Below are 20244 nucleotides of genomic sequence, written 5' to 3'. Positions count from 1 at the left end.
CAAATGAGAGCATACAAAATGATTCTATTTTATAAAGTACAAAACAGATACCAATCTATGCTATGAGAAGTCAGCACAGTGATTATTGGGGTAGGAGGTGGGGGTCTTGACTGAAAGAGGGCATGAGGGGGCTTATGGGGTACTTGAACACTGACGGGTGGCCTGGCATAGATTTGTTTAGTTTGTGAAAATTTACCAAGCTATACATTTATGACCTGTGCACTCTTCTGTATGTATAATTCAATCAAAAAGTTTTTAAAAATGCTGAATACACTTTCATATAATCATGTAAATAAATATTTCTTTTAAACAATAGTCAAAATGCCAAAAGCATCCATAATCCCTTTTCTATTTGACTCAAACTTTAACATCCCGTTGAAAGACCACATACATTTTCCTAATATGTAAAGATGTGCACAATATTTAAACAGCCTCATATTCAGAGCCTTACATCAAATGTATGCCTCAAATAATATTCCATTTCACACAGCACAAAATTTTCTAGTATAAATGATCTGCTCTAGGCAAGCTGGCCGCCTATGCTCTTCTGCCTGACTCAGGTATCTTTTCATTACTTCTACCAGTCAGCCTCAGTTTATTCAGACTCATTTGAAGATTCAGTTAAGTCTGAATAAGCCTTCCCCACAAAGCTTTCCTGACTAGCCTCTTCCCAAAAGAACCACATTCCTAATTTACCTTCATTCCACAAGTGGTTATGTTACTCTTTCAAAAGTATGTTACTCTTTTAAATTTCTACATTCCCTCCTTCAAGGCAGACCACTACAGGAAAGCAATTTTACATCAAAGAAAGGAAGTGAGGCCAGGAGCTCCGAAGTTACACACGATGTTGCATTTACCCACAAATCCACCTTACTGATCTCTTAAACACTAAAAATTACATCTTTACAGCTAGGATGAGAAAAATGAAAATATATAATCTAAAAATAAACTTTAAAATTTGAAAAAAGAAAATGTTCTCCAGAGATTTGTTTTATTTTTCTTCCCTGCAGGGTAGAAAATATTTTACATGATCATTAATGCGATTAATAAATTCATTAATGCCAGTTGACTAAGGTATTAATTAATAACATTTGATTAATGCCATTTGAAACTTACATTCAAAAAATCCGAGTTTTTGTCCATTAAAAATATTTGAAGATCAAAAAAATACAACTTCTCTCAGAGGAAAATAAAATAGCCTCTATGTTCAAAGATAAAATTATAGATGTAACTTATTAACCTACTATGCAGTCACTTAGCACGGTTAGAAAGGTAAGTAATAATAAGAGTTAATATTTTGCATCGTGTACCAGGCACTGTAATTAAGCACTCTGTATATATTTACCCCTCTGTCCTGTTTTATAGCCAAAGAACCTGAAGCTTACTGAGTAATTTGCCTAAGACCCACAGCTAATGAAGTATACAAAAGCTAAGAAGAAAGATTTAGTCTACTTTTATCGCAGTTTTCAAGGTAAAAAGGCCACACACAGTAAAATGCATTCCTGGTGCCAGCCTAGTTCAGGGCCTAGTCAGGGCCATTCAGAACACTCATTTAATCTGTTATCTTAAAGTATGCTATCCCTTTGTTACAAAAATAAGTTTATTTTTAAAAAGCAAAGTTTCATTTAAAACTTTCGTACAAAAAAAAGAGAGATTTCCTTCATATCTTTAGAATTGTACCTCATATTTAGTGATTATACATAAGTGATAAAAGTAAATTATTTACTGTTATTTTATATGCTAGAAAACAGACATTTCTGAAGTAAATGGAAGAAAAAAATTCTCCTTTTTGTCTTTTTTGGAAAGAAATTAATAACATTTACAAAAATACTGTTAAGATAAAGGACTGGTTTCCATAAAAATGTGTTATGTTTATGGAATCACATAACTAAAAATGCTGCTGAAAATAAAATGATAAATATATTAATCTTTAATAGTGATTATCTCTGGGTGGTAGGACTACAGGTGATTTTATTTTCTTTTTCATATAATTTTGTATTTCCCAAATTTTTTTAGAAGCAGTTTTGGCTATCAGCAGTTTTTATGTCAGAAACAGTTTTTAAAATACAATTAGCTTCTCTAAGAAACGGCTCCATGTTTTTAGTTATCATTCCTTGCCTTGGTTTTGACAAGATCATAATTTTCTTAATGACAAAACAAAGATTTCAACTGTAAAATAAACAGATGAATTTTCCTGGAGGGAAAAATAAGCTAGCATAGATCAAATGGTCTTAATGAGTCAGAGAATAATCCTTTGAAAGTCAGGTTCTGTTTTAAATCTACACTGCTTTGAGGTTTAATCAGAATGCTAAATCTTTAAAAACATTAGTCATTTATTGTCTGTAGTAGAGATGGAATTAAGTGGTCTTTCTTTAACTATATCAACAGGCTTCACCCAGAGACCTGTCTTGCTGTCCCTTCAGAAGAGTAGGGGCCGGCCACAGTGTCTCATGCCTGTAATCCCAGCACTTTGGGAGGCTAAGGCAGGAGGATCTCTTGAGACCAGGAGGTCAAGGCTGCAGTGAGCTGTGTTTGCATCATTGCATTCCAGCCAGCCTGGGCCACAGAGCAAGACCCTGTCTCAAAAAGAAAAGAACAAGAAAAGAGTACGCAAAGCAAGCAGTAAGACAGAAATTGCATAATATTCTGGCCATGAGTATTGGTGTGTTTGGATACTGTTTAAAGAAGCTAACATCTTATAATCAAACAATCTAATGGCCAAAGTAGAAGATGAATAAACACTAACAGGAAACACCAGCTGACCTTCCTAGAGCTCTGCTGATAAAACGGAAACAGGCAGGTAGAACATGCAGGGAGGAATTATCTGGGCAGGAGAAGAGATAGTGCTTTACACATCTGTTATATCATTTAACTCCCACGACTTTGTAGCCTCACTTTACACATGAAGAGTCCCAGGAAGAGGAGTGACTGGGCACTCCCGGTGTGGGTGGTCATGGAAGGACTCTAGCCTAGATTCAGGATTCTTCTCTCTGGGGAAGAGGACTAGAGGTAGTCAATGAGACCATACCCCAAAAATAAAATTAAGTTAACATGCTACCACCATATATTAGGAGTACATTTTCTCTCTCTCTTTTTTTTTTTTTCAAGATATCCACCCCCATTTCAAATGATAGGTAAAGGGTTAAGTCTTACATAAAATTCTTCAGATGCTTCTGGAGGTCCTGGAAGTAGGGAAGCTTTTGGTGGCAATTTGAGTTCATATGTCATTATACTCCACCTGAAGGGAGAAAAACTCTTTGGTCTAAGATTTCCTTAAAATTGGATAAACTAACTGTTAGCATCTCATAAACGCGCACACACACACACGCACGCACGCACACACACACACACACACATTCATGAACTATGGTTTATTTTATCTTAAAACAACCAAAAATGGGAAAAGAGATCACATTTCAGTAATCTCATAAAATGTTGAATTTATAATTTATGATTTCTACATCTTACCATTTCTCCAATTAGTGGCTTCCAAATGTTTTAAGACCCATAGCCCACAATAAGAAATCCACACATGTTACAACGCCCCCATTTCTTCTCAGGTGCAATGCATTCTGACTTTTCCATTCTTTTCTGTTCTATTTAAAAAATAATGCTCATTGCAGTTTACTAACTAGGTTATAAATTACTAATGAGTCATAACCCAAAGTTTTAAAACAATGTCTTAAATTAAATAAATACATACTACCTATAAACTGTTACTCAATCACACTTGCCAAATCAGCTTATACATACATAAAATGAAAATTAGCTAAATACCCCTTCTTAAATTAAGAAATAATGAATGTAACCATGAGAGTAGGGGGAAAATATTAATAATACTTAACTGAAGTAAATTTATTTCAATTAGCTACAAGTATTAATTTCAAAGCAAACATAAAATCATTTGGTGTTAGAGAAAAGCAATCAACTCAAGATAAGTCCAGTTTTCTATCCAAAATAATAATTTCAAAATTTGGGAAGAAGAGTTGGGCCAGGACATTATTGTAGACTAACAAAATATGAAATAAAGGCCAGGTGTGGTGGCTCATGCCTGTAATCCCAGCACTTTGGGAGACTGAAGTGAATGAATTGCTGGGGCTCAGGAGTTCCAGACCAGCCTGGGCAACATGGTGAAACCTTGTCTCTACAAAAAAATTAAAAATAGCCTGGCATGGTGCTGTGCACCTGTAATCCCAGCTACTTGGATTGCTGAGGAGGGAGGATCACTTGAGCCTGGGAGGTGGAGGTTGCAGTGAGCTGAGATCACGCCACTGCACTCCAGCCTGGGCGACAGAGCCAGACCCTGTCTCAAAAAAAAGAAAAAAGGCCAGGTGCAGTAGATCATGCCTATAATCCCAGCACTTTGGGAGGCCATGGCAGGTGGATCACCTGAGGTCAGGAGTTCAAGAACAGCCTGGCCAACATGGTGAAACCCCGTCTCTACTAAAAATATTAAAAATTAGCCAGGTGTGGTGGTGGGCACCTGTAATCCCAGCTACTCAGGAGGCTGAGGCAGGAGAATCACTTGAACCTGCGAGGCGGAGGTTGCAGTGAGCCAAGATCGTGCCACTGCACTCCAGCCTCGATGACAACAGCAAAACTCCATCTCAAAGAAAAAGATGTAAAATAAAGATTTTTACACAGAAACAAAGCATAATAAAAGCAGTACCTTAACAACTGAATTTTAAGAAAAGCATAACACAGCTGAAGCTACTGATAGAACCCAGAGGAAAATCCCAAGATCAATATTTAAACAGAACCTAGTGTATCATTCAGCCTATGAGAATAAATATTTGCATAAAAATTCAAATTCCCAGAAAGCCCCCCAATAGACATACATTATATTTCGGGACATGTAAACTTGTTACTTTTAGCTACTATTCAACTCTTCACATGAAAATACTTTAAAAGAAATTTACTTTGGGAGGCTGAGGCGGGCAGATCACGAGGTCAAGAGGTCAAAAGATCAAGACCATCCTGGCCAACATGGTGAAACCCTGTCTCTACTAAAAATACAAAAATCAGCTGGGTGTGGGGGCACACGCCTGTAGTCCCAACTACTTGGGAGGCTGAGGCAGGAGTATCGCTTGAGCCGAGACTGTGCCACTGAACTCCAGCCTGGCGACAGAGCGAAACTCTGTCTCAAAAAAAAGAGGCTGGGAGTGGTGGCTTATGCCTATAATCCCAGCACTTTGGGAGGCCGAGGCGGGCGCATCACGAGGTCAGGAGATCAAGACCAACCTGGCTAACATGGTGAAACCCCGTCTCTACTAAAAATACAAAAATTAGCCGGGCGTGGTGGCAGGCAGCTATAGTCCCAGTTACTTGGGAGGCTGAGGCAGGAGAATGGCGTGAACCTGGGAGGCGGAGCTTGCAGTGAGGCAAGATCGCACCACTGCACTCCAGCCTGGGCTACAGAGCGAGACTCCGTCTCAAAAAAAAAAAAAAAAAGAAAGAAATTTATATTTGAAAACCAAAAGCCATCATTTATCCATGCAGCAGATATACTATATTGAGCATCTCAAAGTCACAGGGTCTGGAAACACAAGGGTGAATAGGCTTCCCCAATGAAGCTAACATTCCAGTGCAAAAAATAGGTAGGATGCAAGCAAACAAAACAATTAAACTTTGTAAATATCCAAACAGGGAAAACCACGAGTAGAAACATAAAAGTCAAGTTCCTTATAGCTGGAAATACTTTTCTGGTCAAAGACAGTTAAATAAATGGTAAATAAATCCATCCAAATGTCTGAGTTCCTTGCACCCTCCATGCTATACCTCCCCACTCGATAGGAAATGGTTGGAGCTAAATAAAAAGGAGAAAGTGGCAGCAAGAGATGAAAAAGTGAGGAAGAGGTGCATATGAGTATCAGCTAAGCAGAGGCACAGGCCAGAAGGAAGGAACCATCTGGCCTACACACATAAAGGGGAAAGAGTGCAGGGTTGAGAAAGGACCCTGGACACTAGACAGAGCAGGGATTGCAGTTTACCGTGCCCGTTCTATTACTTATTAGCTATTTAACTTAGATAATGTGAAAGCCTCCTAAACCTTTTCACCAGTAAAATGGAGATGGCAATATTAGCTATCTCTAGGAGAAGGGAGATAATTAAATGAGATGATACACAAAGTAAAGCAACTAGAAAGTGCTAGCAGACAAAAAATGAGTTGTTTTTATTCCCACTGTATCCAGAAAAATACATTTTCATCTTTGTAAAATAATGCTTTTCTGACCCAACCCAAAGTGTTGTTCTGAGGATCAAATAAATATATTTGAAAAACTCATCTAATTTAGAACATTAAACAATGACTTTTTAACTGGTGTATTTTTTTTTTTTTTTGAGACAGGGTCTCGCTCTGTTGGCCAGGCTTCAGTGCATTGGCATGATCTTGGCTCACTGCAACCTCCGCCTCCCGGGTTCAAGCGATTCTCCTGCCTCAGCCTCCCGAGTAGCTGGGATTACAGGTGCCCACCACCATGCCCAGTTAATTTTTGTATTTTTAGTAGAGACAGGGTTTCACCGTGTTGGCCAGGCTGGTCTCGAACTCCTGACCTCAGGTAATTCGCCCACCTGGGCCTCCCAAAGTGCTGGGATTACAGGCGTGAGCCACTGCAACCAACCCACTTGTTCTTTACAAACAGTAAATTAATAAAGGAAACATAGGAATAAAATATTCCTATGTTTCTAACAAAGATCTTAAGTTTCTGAATCCACTTTGATTTTTGTGTGTGTGTATTTTCTTTTGTTTTGTTTTGATTTTGCATATCAGTTGGTATTCAAGGAATTTCACCATGGGGGTGCTGTTTCTTGGCTAACCACCTGGAGAAGTGACTTTTTATTCATTTATTTATTTATTTTTAATTTTTTTTGAGACAGGGTCTCACTCTGTCGCCCAGATTGTAGGGCAGTGGTGCAATTGTGGCTCACTGCCACCTCCACCTCCTGGGCTCAAGTGATCCTCCCACATCGGCCTTCCAAAGTGTTGGGATTATAGGCGTGAGCCACCTCCCCCAACTGAGAAGTGAATTTCTATAGCACACGAGGGGAAAGCACATACCCAGGGTAGATGAAATGCCTAACAGCAGGGGAAGTGGTCTTTACATTTGCAACAAAGAAAGCATTTAAATAACCCCTTTTGTTTGGTAACCACAGAATTGGACAGTTGTCTGGGAAGTCACCTCCAGGCTCATTTACAAATAATGGTGATTTTATTTATTTATTTCCAATCTTTTTTCCCCAGTTAGGTATAATTGACAAATAAAAAATTGTATATATTTAAGGTGTACAACTTGATGTTTGGATATATATACAACACAATCAAGCTAACTAACATATCCATAGGTACCATTTCTCTTTTTCATTCCTTTTCTTCTTTTAACCTCCAGATTATTTTAAAGGCTAGAGGCTGAACCCAGTAGCACATAAGATTATAAACTTTTATGCACCCAAGCTACTGGAGTATCTCTCTCATGTAATTTTGGATAAACAGAGACAAATGTTCTACTTCCCAGCTCTCTTTTTAAATATTCTGTCAGCAAAATATTTTACCTTATGACAGGCAAGGTTACCATTAATTAGGTTATAGCCCATCTTAGAGTAATTACATTTCAGATTGGTGGCTCCCTGGTGAAATTTTGTTATTTTCGGGAAGAGTTCCACAGATGGCTAATTCTATCAAAATTGTTTTGATTTATGCTACCTCAAGTTGATCATGATATTTTGACATCTGTCTTCTACTGATATTGGGGGTTGGGGAGTGGCTGGTTACTGAGTCCTGTTGTTCCTTATACCCAAATTTTAAACACTTCCTCCATAACACGCAGGGTACACACATTGTAGCTTCTTTTTTATACACGGACATTCAGAGAGAAAGCAATTAAGAGATGTGATCAAGAACAGCATAAACACAATGACAGTCCCTTCATTTGAAGCTGTCTTCCTAATATTTTCCTGCCCCTGGGAAAGGACTGCTTATATTTTAACATATCTAGTTCTTATTGGATCAATGCATTCTTAATATGTATATTTAAGAGGAGATATTCTAACAAATCTAACGTTTATATGTCCTCTTTAGCTTTTTGGAAACCATACAATGACAGGAGACTACCTACCATACTCATCAAAAGGCCTCCCACAAAATGAACTATTTTCGTTTTCTGACCTGAACTGCAATTAAAAGTAAATAGTAGTAACATAGCCTTCTGTATTTAAAATAATGAGTTCCTCAGACTAGTTTTTTATAATTCATTCGTTCACTATAAAACATCTTTATTGAGTGTCTTCTCTGTGATAGGCCCTGTTCTCCATCTCAGGGATTAACCAGTGGACAAGATCAGGAAGGCTCTGCCTTCGTGGAGCTTCTGGTCAGTAAAATTTATTAATAAACATTTGTTAAGAAATCATCAAAAAATGATTTCAGTATGCCATTTTCCATCTAGTTGTAGAAAATAATTTACTTTTACCTGTCCAACATTTTGGTACTGGCTCGTTCCAGTTTCTCTAGGATCTGAGGAAGTTGGGTGTCATCGTCATATGAACCTCCCCAGCCAAGAACTCGGGCAAGGTCATTTCCTGTACCCAAAGGCAACACTCCCAGCTGACACTGAAAGACAGTGCAACAGGGTGACTTTCAGACAAGTTGAGAAATAGGGACTACTGCATTTCTGCACCTCTCTGGTAAGTATGTTAGTATGCATTCATGTTAACTAGCAAGTAAAAGAATTAGCACTTGCCTGTTTATTCAAGTTGAGCTTATCGATTTCTGACAAAACCCAACCTACACTTCCATCGCCTCCACAAACAAGAATCCGGAAATTGTCAAACTTCTGAAATAATCTTAAACTGAAAGCAAAAAGGATTTTATTTTAGTATAAAGAAATAAAAATCACTTTCCTCAATTCTTTGTTATTCTGTATCAGTATTCATATTCAGATTAAATATAAGAACTCCTACTTACATGTTAATTATACCATAAACATTCACTGAAGTGTAATTTTAACTCAAGAAAACTTCTGAATCATAAGGAGGAAAGGGAATGATAAGTAGAAATGAAGATAAAATTAGGAGGAATGGGGGTGAGAAATGAGAAAACAAAAAAGAAGCAGAAACCGGGAAAGGTAAAGTAATACAAGATGGTGGAAGTAGTGGTTCTTCTCTTTCTATTACAAGAATAAATTCTTTCCTTAAGAATTACAAACCATGGGTAAGGAATCTAGGGTGCTGATGCTAATGAGTGACGCTCAGGCAGTTCCTAAAGACACCAATCATTGTATTGCTCTCAGGACTCCCAACTGGCTTTTTCTCCTCCTCTTCTCCTATTCTCAGGCCCATCCTTCTATTTTCCCTCATCTCAACTTTTGACACATCCCGTCTCCTAAATGTACCCTTGTACACTTACTTCAAGTATTATGGAAAATCTGAAAAATATTAGAGGGACAATCTCAGGAAGTTTCATCAAGAGAGGTCCTTGAAGCCTTCAAGGACAAATGGGAAAATAAATCAAGACTATAAGATAATGGAACTATAAAGGATTATAAAATGGACGTGTTAGAAAGGGGGACAAAACTACCCTAGCATGGCAGAGACAAAGAAGGTGAGAAGAGAGGCTAGATGAGGAAACTCTAGGACCTCAGCAGAGGAAAGGAAGGGCAGTACACGTAGATAAGGAGGAAGCTGGGTATAAATGAAGAAGACCAACATCCATGTGACCAGAAGGGCCGGAGACTTAGCAAGATAAAGGCAATGGAAGCAGGAAGGAAGACTCAGGGGGCAAAAGTGAACAGAGGCACCAAGAGAGAAGAAAGGAGAGAAATAGAGAAGACAGAGGAAAGTATCACATTACGAAACACAAAATGCCTTTTCAGGCACTGGTATCAAAAATCCCCACTTCCACTTCCGTGTTCATGCTTTAAGGTAATGGTGGAACCCAAGAGAAAAGCTGAGTTGCTGTAAGTATGTTACATAGAGGTTTGAAGGCCCCTGGTTCAGAAGACATAATATCGCCTCTTAAGAAAAATCATATGCATACCCTAAAAATGTATTGAAAGTGCCAAAAGGTATATTTTCCCTCAGTGAAAATACCACTTAGTTCATTTTATCTTACAGATTTTAAGTCATATGACATCCAGAAAGCTGAAAAGAATCATCAACAAAGTATTTCTTTGTCATTTATGTGAACTGAGTCTGAGATCCTTGAAGAACTGCCCTTGACAGCCATGAGAGTCCCTGTACTTTGGTTTAATAATCGATTATTTATATTATATGTAAATCAATATCAGCCTTCCATGCAAATCATTTTCTAATATTACTTTATATTTCTATATTTACGCAAGTTGATCTTTCTTGGAGCTAAAGAAATTGTTAGTATTGTTTGATGTAGAATATATTCTAAAACATTTTCTAAACAAATTTTGAAATTGAGAAATTAGGAATTTATACAAGACAGTTGTATAACTATCCAAAAGGTTGTGTTAAAACTTATAATTAGGGCTTTAAAAACGAGGGAGGGATCTAGAGGAATCTGTAATTTTCATGAGCTGAAAAACCAAACACATTTAACACCTAGTCCTACATTGTATTCAAATAAGATTTATCAATAATCAGTTACCCTAAATGAGGACCTCCATTCATTAAATCAAACACCTGAGCCGGATTTAGCAACTGTTTAAAGCGACGAAGGAACTTTACTCCCTGATTATCTCCACTCTTAGAATTGACAAAAACCAATAGAGGACTAACACAGAACGAAAATGTTGCTCTACAGAAACCTGTGAAAAAAACACAATACAAGATCAATACATACAGCTTTCTCTTTTAAATTATTAGCAAACATTCAGAGAAAACAAAATAAATTTATAAAAACTGGAGCATTAAGTTATAATTTAGCTCTCCAAATAGAGATAGGTTAACTATTTACATACAAACCTATATGTTTGTATGTAATTCTTATGTTCATATTCAATATTTCAAAGTATTTTAACTGCTCTTTTCTGAAGTCTGAGAGACTATTTTAAAATTTATAGTAAACAAAATCAGGGCTTAGGTTGGGGGAGAGGGCTGTTAATAGCATAGGTTTTTTAAAAAGTCACATATTTTGAGGTTTATAAACTTACATCTTCAGGTTTATAAACTTATATCTAAGATATCTATTGGCATAAATTAAAAAGTTTGAAAAGCATAAGGCATGATATCAATGCAAGACATTAATAATAGTACAGTCCTCCCTGTATATTTTGGGGGAATTGGCTGCAGGAACCCTATGAATATCAAAATCCACAGTTGCTCAAGTCTGTTACATAAAACAGCATAGCATTATACATGGTAAAAAGCCTTTGCAATACGGTTTACTTAGAAGGAAGTAATTAGTATGCAATCCCAAAACCGGTGTTGTAGAGGGGTTCCTCAGCACTTTAGAGTTAAGTTGTAAGATTTTGGGAAAAGTGCATTTATAGGAATATAAATTCCTACAATGAAATTACAGAAAAACAGATTTTAATAACAGCCATGCTAATAGGCAGTTTCAATTATAGAGGAAAAAAACACTTATAAAAATTAACCTTTTCAGATTGTATTGCAGTACAGAGTAATGATCTTATTTTATTTACTAAAACGTAAAATCTAAAAGTCTTATATACAGTAATTTCGCCAATGTTAACAGCTATTCTACAACTTTCACTTAAATATATTCTTTTAAAAATGGAATGTACTTTCAGCAATTTAAATGGAATTATTTTAGAAAAACTGACTACAATAGTCAATTACCATCATAGTTATTCTAGGAAAAGAAATATACATATCAATATTAAATATACCAGAAATATACGTACTTACACTACTGCTACATACCATCGGAATCGGTGCTGTTTAGTGCAATTGGAGGTATGATAGATACTTTACATTGACCAAGTGGACATATTGGATGGTATAAATCTTTGCAGGCAGTGTGTACCTAATGACAAACAAATATACCTTCAAGAATCATAAAAATAATGTTCTGCCATTATAAATCACATCTAACGAACTGATAATCTAGAATCAACTGTACCACAAAATGTTCAGTAATTCATAAACTACTTTAAATGGTATAACATTTATACTTCAGGAAATGACTAAACATTTTAGAAATGGAAATTTGATTTTGGTCCATGCAACCAATTTTTGTAATTATCTCAGAGAAGAATATATAGTTAATGAATAACTGGTGAAGGCGAAGAGAGAGGAAGAGAAGAGACCAAGTGCAGAGGAAGGGAGGCAGAGAAGAGAAAAAGAAGGGGAAAAGGAAGAAGAAGGATGGAAACTAACCAGTGTGTCAATATCATTGCCCATAAAATAAACTGATGACAGAACATTTATTTTGTTCTTATAAAAATTCTTATAAAATTTAACAAAGATAAAATCTATAAAGTGCCTGCTTTTTCTGCAGTAATCCCATAACTTTCTATTCACATTTCTTTTATGACATTTCCCTATTATTAAAGTTACAAGTACCCCCATGCTTATTTTCTCAGCTGGACTGCTGCCCTGTAAGGTAAAGGAAAGTGATGCGTATCACAGGCACCCAGTAAATGTGCTTTCAGTAGAAATGAGTTTCATGGTCATGCAAGGTACTATGGAGAACAAAAACAAGGATAACTTATTAAGTAGGACCCAGGCAATTTAGTTTGTGTACTTGTCTGGAGAGCCTTCTAAATGTTTTAACCAGTAAAAGCAGACACTTTTCATCAAGTTCTTATTTAATATGACTTTATTTTATTAGTCCTTTTAGAAAACTGGCATAATTAAACCTGTATTTATCAAAACCTTTGGGAGAATAACTAAAATTCAATAATAATTCTAATTCTGGTGATAACCTGTTTTTAGACAGTTTTCTATTATGCTTTACAATAATTAACAATCCAAATGCATTTTAGAAAAACTAGCACACACAGATAGCTTTAAAAGTAATTTAAAAATGTATAAGAACCATGGAGCAAAACAGAAAGGTATTTATAATGATGCTAAATAAGAAAAGCAGATGATCAAATTATATCTTCACAATTTTTACAGAAAAGGTAAAACTATGTCCACAGACCTGGATGACAGTAGGAAAAATTATAAGTTGATTCATTAGGTTTATAGGGCTATGGGCTTTTTTATTTTGTTTTCTTTTTTCACTACATAGACTATGTTTTAGGCACTAGATATCCTGCTGTTAGAAACTCATAAAGCTGAAACTGGATCCCTTCCTTACACCTTATACAAAAATTAATTCAAGATGGATTAAAGACTTAAACTTTAGACCCAAAACCATAAAAACCCTAGAAGAAAACCTAGGCATTACCATTCAGGACATAGGCATGGGCAAGGACTTCATGTCTAAAACACCAAAAGCAATGGCAACAAAAGCCAAAATTGACAAATGGGATCTAATTAAACTAAAGAGCTTCTGCACAGCAAAAGAAACTACCATCAGAGTGAACAGGAAACCTACAGAATGGGAGAAAATTTTCGCAACCTACTCATCTGACAAAGGGCTAATATCCAGAATCTACAATGAACCCAAACAAATTTACAAGAAAAAAACAAACAACCCCATCAAAAAGTGGGCAAAGGATATGAACAGACACTTCTCAAAAGAAGACATTTATGCAGCCAAAAGACATGAAAAAATGCTCACCATCACTGGCCATCAGAGAAATGCAGATCAAAACCACAATGAGATACCATCTCACACCCGTTAGAATGGCAATCATTAAAAAGTCAGGAAACAACAGGTGCTGGAGAGGATGTGGAGAAATAGGAACACTTTTACACTGTTGGTGGGACTGTAACCTGGTTCAACCATTGTGGAAGTCAGTGTGGCGATTCCTCAGGGATCTAGAACTAGAAATACCATTTGACCCAGCCATCCCATTACTGGGTATATACCCAAAGGACTATAAATCATGCTGCTACAAAGACACATGCACACGTATGTTTATTGCGGCACTATTCACAAAAGCAAAGACTTGGAACCAACCCAAATGTCCAACAATGATAGACTGGATTAAGAAAATGTGGCACATATACACCATGGAATACTATGCAGCCATAAAAAATGATGAGTTCATGTCCTTTGTAGGGACATGGATGAAATTGGAAATCATCATTCTCAGTAAACTATCGCAAGGACAAAAAACCAAACACCGCATGTTCTCACTCATAGATGGGAATTGAACAATGAGAACACGTGGACACAGGAAGGGGAACATTACACTCTGGGGACTGTTGTGGGGTTGGGGGAGGGGGGAGGGATAGCATTAGGAGATATACCTAATGCTAAATGATGAGTTAATGGGTGCAGCACACTAGCATGGCACATGTATACCTATGTAACTAACCTGCACATTGTGCACATGTACCCTAAAACTAAAAGTATAATAATAATTAAAAAAAAGACATATGCAAAATGAAAAAAAAAAAAAAGAAACTCATGTTTTTGTTTGTGTTTTGACATGGAGTTTCACTCTTGTTGCCCAAGCTGGAGTGCAATGGCGCAATCTCAGCTCACTGCAACCTCCACCTCCAGGGTTCAAGTGACTCTACTGCCTCAGCCTCCCAAGTGGCTGGGATTACAGGTACCTGCCACTGCTCCTGGCTAATTTTTGTATTTTTAGTAAAAACGGGGTTTCACCATGTTAGCCAGGCTGGTCTTGAACTCCTGACCTCAGATGATCCACCCGCCTTGGCCTCCCAAAGTGCTGGAATTACAGGTGTTCATATTTTTTTATTTTTTGAGATGATGTTTTGCTCTTGTTGCCCAGGCTGGAGTGGAATGGTGCAATCTCAGCTCACTGCAACCTCCAACTCCCAGGTTCAAGCGATTCTCCTGCCTCAGCATCCCAAGTAGCTGGGATTACAGGTATGCACTACCGTGCCCAGCTAATTTTTTTGTATTTTTAGTACAGATGGGGTTCCACCATGTTGGTCAAGCTGGTCTCGAACTCCTGACCTCAGGTGATTCACATGCCTTGGCCTCTCAAGGTGCTGGGATTACAGGCATGAGCCACTGCACCAGGCCAGAAACTCATGTTTTAAAGGCAAAATAATATGTAAACAGGCAAATGGTTGTGTATAGGAAGTGCAAGACTAAGAGAGGTGCTATAAGGTGATGGTAGCTCAGAAACCAGCAAGTCCAACTTACATAGGGTGGGGCAGGAATGATGTCACAAGGTGAAATTTGAGTTTGCCACGAAAAAAGAGAGAAAAGGCATTCTCCCTTCTACCATCTGTAATACCACTGCTATTCTAGTTAAGAAATGTTTAAAAGTTAGGGGTGAATAGAATGAGCAAGTAATAAACCTAATTAACTCCTGCTGTTAAAGTTAACAGAGTTTAAAAACTACTGATTTTTTTTTAAAGTAAAGATATACAAATTGCAGGGAAAAAAATTTACATAAAACCTTTCTAAAATAATTCATCACACATTATGTGCTTTCTTTTTCTTTTCTTTTCTTTTTTTTTTTTTTTTTTGAGAGGCAGAGTCTTGCTCTGTCGCCCAGGCTGGAGTGCAGTGGCACGATCTCAGCTCACTGCAACCTCCGCCTCCTGGGTTCAAGCAATTCTCCTGCCTCAGCCTCCCGAGTAGCTGGGATTACAGGCACCCACCACCACGCCCAGCTAATTTTTGTATTTTAGTAGAGATGGGGTTTCACTGTGTTAGCCAGGATGGTCTTGATCTCCTGACCCCGTGATCTGCCCACCTCGGCCTCCCAAAGTGCTGGGATTACAGGTGTGAGCCACCGCGCCCGGCCGTGTTTTCTTTCTAATACATTGGAAGTGAACAGTTGAAGCTCTAGAAGTAGAGAAATCGACTTTAGTAAATGTACAGGCCAATAAAAATAGCAGGAAAATTTGTTATCAGTGGTTGTCCTCTCAAAAAGAAATCTGAGGTGGAATGATGCTTTAAAATCTTGTTTATGGGTAGAATTCCTTTAAAATAAAAAAATGGCATGACAAGGTTTTAGGGGCTAGGCTTGCACTAAGATTGTAAAGAGAGACACCTGTTACAGTCTATATATTAGATTAAATGAGATAAGAGAAAAAGTATTAGTAACATATCTAAGGCTAGTAAAAGAGGCAATCAATGAAGAATAACAAAAGCATGAGGACAAAGAAAAGAAACACAGATTTACCTATCAGGCCTAACTAAAAAGTTGTAGGACTTATTTTCCTTTGTAGCCTATCAGACAATCTCATTGATTAGGAAAGCAATACATCACACATCTCTTACATTTGCTGATCTACACCATACATACCAAAAAAAATAGTTTTTCCATATTTTAAAATTTGAGGCTGGCTTCCAAATTTCAGCCAGCAATGTTAAAAGACAAGACTCAAAACCACCAAATAAGTCAGCCCCAGTGCGAGGCAATCACTATCATTGTAGAGCAGCATCGCCCAGTGCTGAGATGAACGCTCACACCCACGACCTCCTCATCCTGCAGTTTTTCAGTCCCATGCCACTGTCTGCATGATCTCCTTCCTACTCTGACTGTCTTCACACAGTCCGGAGGCCCTGTCCTCACCATATCTGGCATAAATAATCAGCTGTTGGCTTCATGTTCGGCTGCATGTGCTGTTCACCTCTGTCAGAGAGCACTGGTAGGGTTGTAGCAAATTTACATGTCACATGTCAACCAAAATTTGGTGACATACCAGAGAAGGGCTTTCAGGTAGTAAAATAGGCCCGAATATAGCAAATCACTTTGTTGATAAAGCAAAATGAAAAAACAATACAACTATGGGTAAGAGATCCTGAGGCACAGGACACGGATGAACAAGAATAAGTTTTACAGGGCATTTGAAACAATGACCAGACTAGGAGGACTATACTGTAAGGAAAGAAGAATGTCATCATGAGATGCGTATGCTACCAGGTTCAGCTCTGTCATAAGTTCTTTGCTTTGCCTCTAAACCACGTGGATGACAAAGTTAGGGAAAGAAGCTAATTAAAAAGGATGAACTGATTCCAAAACCCTCACCATTGTCTTACACCAAAGGCATTTCCAATCCTGTAGACGGAGAACACTGCCACATGTTTTGTCGCAGACAGCACACTTGGCACTTACAGGCAGGTTGCCCTCAAGCCACTGGTGAGGCATCGCGACCTGTGGAGAAGGAAGAAAGGGCAGCCAGGTGAAGACTGGCGGACACCAACCTTACCCCAGGGGAGATTTTGAATCATTTCTCACTCTAGAGGGTCAGTAGTACGTTTCATGCATAGCATTCACTCATTTACCCCACGTTTATTGAGCATCTATTATGAACGTTCAAGGAATATAAAAGTAAGGTAAAAGCTGTTTCCCTTCAGGGTTCAGGTAGATTTAGCTGAGGCATGTAAAGGGATTACAATAAAGTGATCACTAAGCATTCCCAGAAATCCATATGCATGGTGCAGTGGAGGTGAGGTTTTGAAAGTGGAGGTATACTGTTGAGAGGCAACCCCAAAGTCTGAAGAGTGAACATTTCAGCTAAGCCTTAAAGAACATCTCAGAGTTCATCAGAGGTTGACAACAACAGCCCAGCACAACAGCCACTTCTAAGCCCTATTCACAACAGATTTCCTTCAAAATCTAAGAGCTAAAGAAGCTATGAAGGATTGAATTAAAAATAAAAACTTGGAATCAACCAAACCTTCTATTAAATCCTAATAATAAGCATTCCTACTTATCTTTCTCAGCTTCCACAAGAGCAGAACATAAAAGAGGAGTTAGTGGGAAGAGAGCAGAGACAGAGCAGCAGCTTACGCCATCTTCATCTTCTATAATGTCCTTCCCGATGGAGGCCAGGGTAGTCCATTTACAGTTATTTGTTGCTCTCACTGCACATCTTTTGTGAGCCTTGAATTTACACACTACAAAAAAAAAAAAAAAAAAAAAAAAAGAGCAACTGCTTTTAAGTGGACAAGAACTTTTGGACCAATGATTAAAGGAAATCACAGCATAAAATTTTAAAAGGGAGGGAGGAAGTAGAAGAAAACAAATATATTTAAAAGATTAAATTATTCTGCAACAATAGTAATGGTATTCTAGAAAACAAATATGGCTATGTATTTATGAAGCACTTTTATCAAGCTATAAGTAGACTGCTACTTAGAGGAACAGAAAAGAAATAAATGCAAAAGAATTACTGCTTGAGAAGGCAGACAACACACACATAGGACAGAGGGAGAGAGGGAAGCAAATAAAATTTGGTAGCAGGTCTGCTGGTGACATCCCATTTTTAAATGTAGGCGCTGATTATACGAATGTGTTTAATTTGTGAAAATTCATCAAGCTGTACATTTCTGGTACTGTTATTTTTCTATACATATAAAATACTGATTATAAGTCTGAAAATGTCAGTACGATAAAGCTGATCCAGGGGGCTGTAAAGTGCAAGTATACCAACAAGACAGCCAGGCATCATGGCAAATAGGTTGGGGAGGGTCACAAACACGGCCCTATCTTTGGAAAGTATTATGTTGAGATGACCAAATGACAAATGTAGAAAGAAGGGATGATGAAGTGATGTTGTCACTACAGGCTTCACTAAATCTCCCCAGCCATATTATCAAAAGGAACTTATAAAAGAGAAATTGGAGGAAATAACTAGGGAAAAAAAGCAGCACATATATGGAAAAAGAAATGAACTATAGGTTATTCGAAAAATTAACCATACTTACAAAAATTGGAACTTGACTATTATTAAACATGTTTATCTCTCTAAGGAAATTATTCAAGTATGAGTGGATACTGATATTAGGTCAGCTCCTGACTTTTAGCTAAACAGTTAAAAGTAGAGAGCATTTCAGTGGAAACATACTAAGGTAAGTGTTGCTAAATTTAAATGAAAGGTATCTCCTTTTCATGTGATTTTTCTGGATTTCTAAGTCAATCATTAACAAATTTTGCATTACACACCATTCTCTTGAAACTGTCTTAATTGGATATAACACGAAAACAAAAGTTTCAGGTAAAATAACTAAGATGTCTTTAGCCAAATGTTCAAAGTGCTTCAGGTATCATGACTAGTCTATGTACAAATGGATGGTTAAACTGAGCTGGTTTATCCTTGAAAAATATTCGTCTAGGCCAGGCACAGTGGCTCACGCCTGTAATCCCAGCACTCTGGGACGCTGAGATGGTGGATCACCTGAGGTCAGGAGTTTGAGACCAGCCTGGTCACAAAGGTGAAACCTTGTCTCTACTAAAAATAAAAAAATTAGCTGGGTGTGATGGCGCATGCCTGTAATCCCAGCTACTCGGGATTCTTATGAGACATAAGAATTGCTTGAGCCCAGGAAGGCAGAGGTTGCAGTGAGCCAAGATCATGCCACTGCACTCCAGCCTGGGAGACACAGCAACACTCTGTCTCAAAAAATAATAACAATAATAATAATGATAATAATGTATACACACTGGAAATGTTTTGCTTACCTTCTCTTTTGTGTACTTTGAAAAATTCTTTCCCTTCCACCATTTTTGTTATAAATGAGTGTGTAACTAGAACACAGACTTCATATAGAAAATAATACTTCACTTGAGGCTGGGCGTGGTGGCTTACACCTGTAATCCCAGCACTTTGGGAGGCCGAGGCGGGTGGATCAACTGAGGTCCAGAGTTCAAGACCAGCCTGGCCAACATGGTGAAACCCCGTCTCTACTAAAAATACAAAAATTAGCTGGGTGTGGTGGCACGTGCCTGTAGTCCCAGCTACTTGGGAGGCTGAGGCAGGAGAATCGCTTGAACCTGGGAGACGGAGGTTGCAGCGAGCCGAGATCATGCCACTGCACCCCAGCCTGGTAACAGAGTGAGACTCCATCTCAAAAAAAAAAGAAAATAATACTTTACTTGAATTTTGTTGCTGATAAATCCTAAGTGTGAAGACACAGCACCATCAGAAGGAAGCTTAGCTTGGTGAAAATTTTTACAATGACTTACTCTCTTTTGCTTTAACATAAGTGACTACTTTAAACTGGTTGGTTAGCATCTCTAGGCCTTTTCATCTATTATGGTCTTTGTCAAAAGTGGAGTCCTAAAACTATCTGCAACAGATGCCCCAAGGTGCTTTATAAGTACTAATAAGTACTTGATATCCACAGTCAATATCTGGCTTCTAAGGGGAAAAGCAGGACATAAAAGAGAGTAATGGTATAATTTCATAGCTGTTTGAAAATTTTGCCATTAAAAATCAAACAGCCCACTAAAAATAAAAAAATCACACTTTTATAATAATAAAGTGCTT

The 20244-nt window shown here is 37.7% G+C and overlaps 1 protein-coding gene across 7 annotated transcripts in view; it reads right to left on the bottom strand.

The window, feature by feature from the left end:
• The window catches only part of DGKH (diacylglycerol kinase eta), a 203928-nt gene that overhangs the window by 64806 nt on the left and 118878 nt on the right, over positions 1 to 20244 (bottom strand). For 6 of the 7 annotated variants that reach the window (XR_010109670.1, XM_034936637.3, XM_063595929.1 and 3 more), the window contains 7 exons: positions 17766 to 17872; positions 17001 to 17126; positions 11845 to 11947; positions 10607 to 10766; positions 8733 to 8841; positions 8463 to 8602; positions 3154 to 3238 (listed from right to left, as the gene is read on the bottom strand). Coding sequence is in view for 6 of the 7 variants with exons in the window: in XM_034936637.3 (XP_034792528.1) it covers positions 3154 to 3238; positions 8463 to 8602; positions 8733 to 8841; positions 10607 to 10766; positions 11845 to 11947; positions 17001 to 17126; positions 17766 to 17872 (830 nt within the window). In the remaining variant the exon portion in view is untranslated. The remainder of the gene's footprint in view (positions 1 to 3153; positions 3239 to 8462; positions 8603 to 8732; positions 8842 to 10606; positions 10767 to 11844; positions 11948 to 17000; positions 17127 to 17765; positions 17873 to 20244) is intronic. The other variant, XM_008976818.4, reaches the window with a different exon arrangement.

The sequence above is a fragment of the Pan paniscus genome, chromosome 14 (assembly GCF_029289425.2).
Source record: "Pan paniscus chromosome 14, NHGRI_mPanPan1-v2.0_pri, whole genome shotgun sequence".
In the NCBI taxonomy this organism is placed as follows: Eukaryota; Metazoa; Chordata; class Mammalia; order Primates; family Hominidae; genus Pan; species Pan paniscus.
Note: the sequence above shows the minus strand (reverse complement) of the source record. Positions and strands in the feature narration are given on the sequence as shown.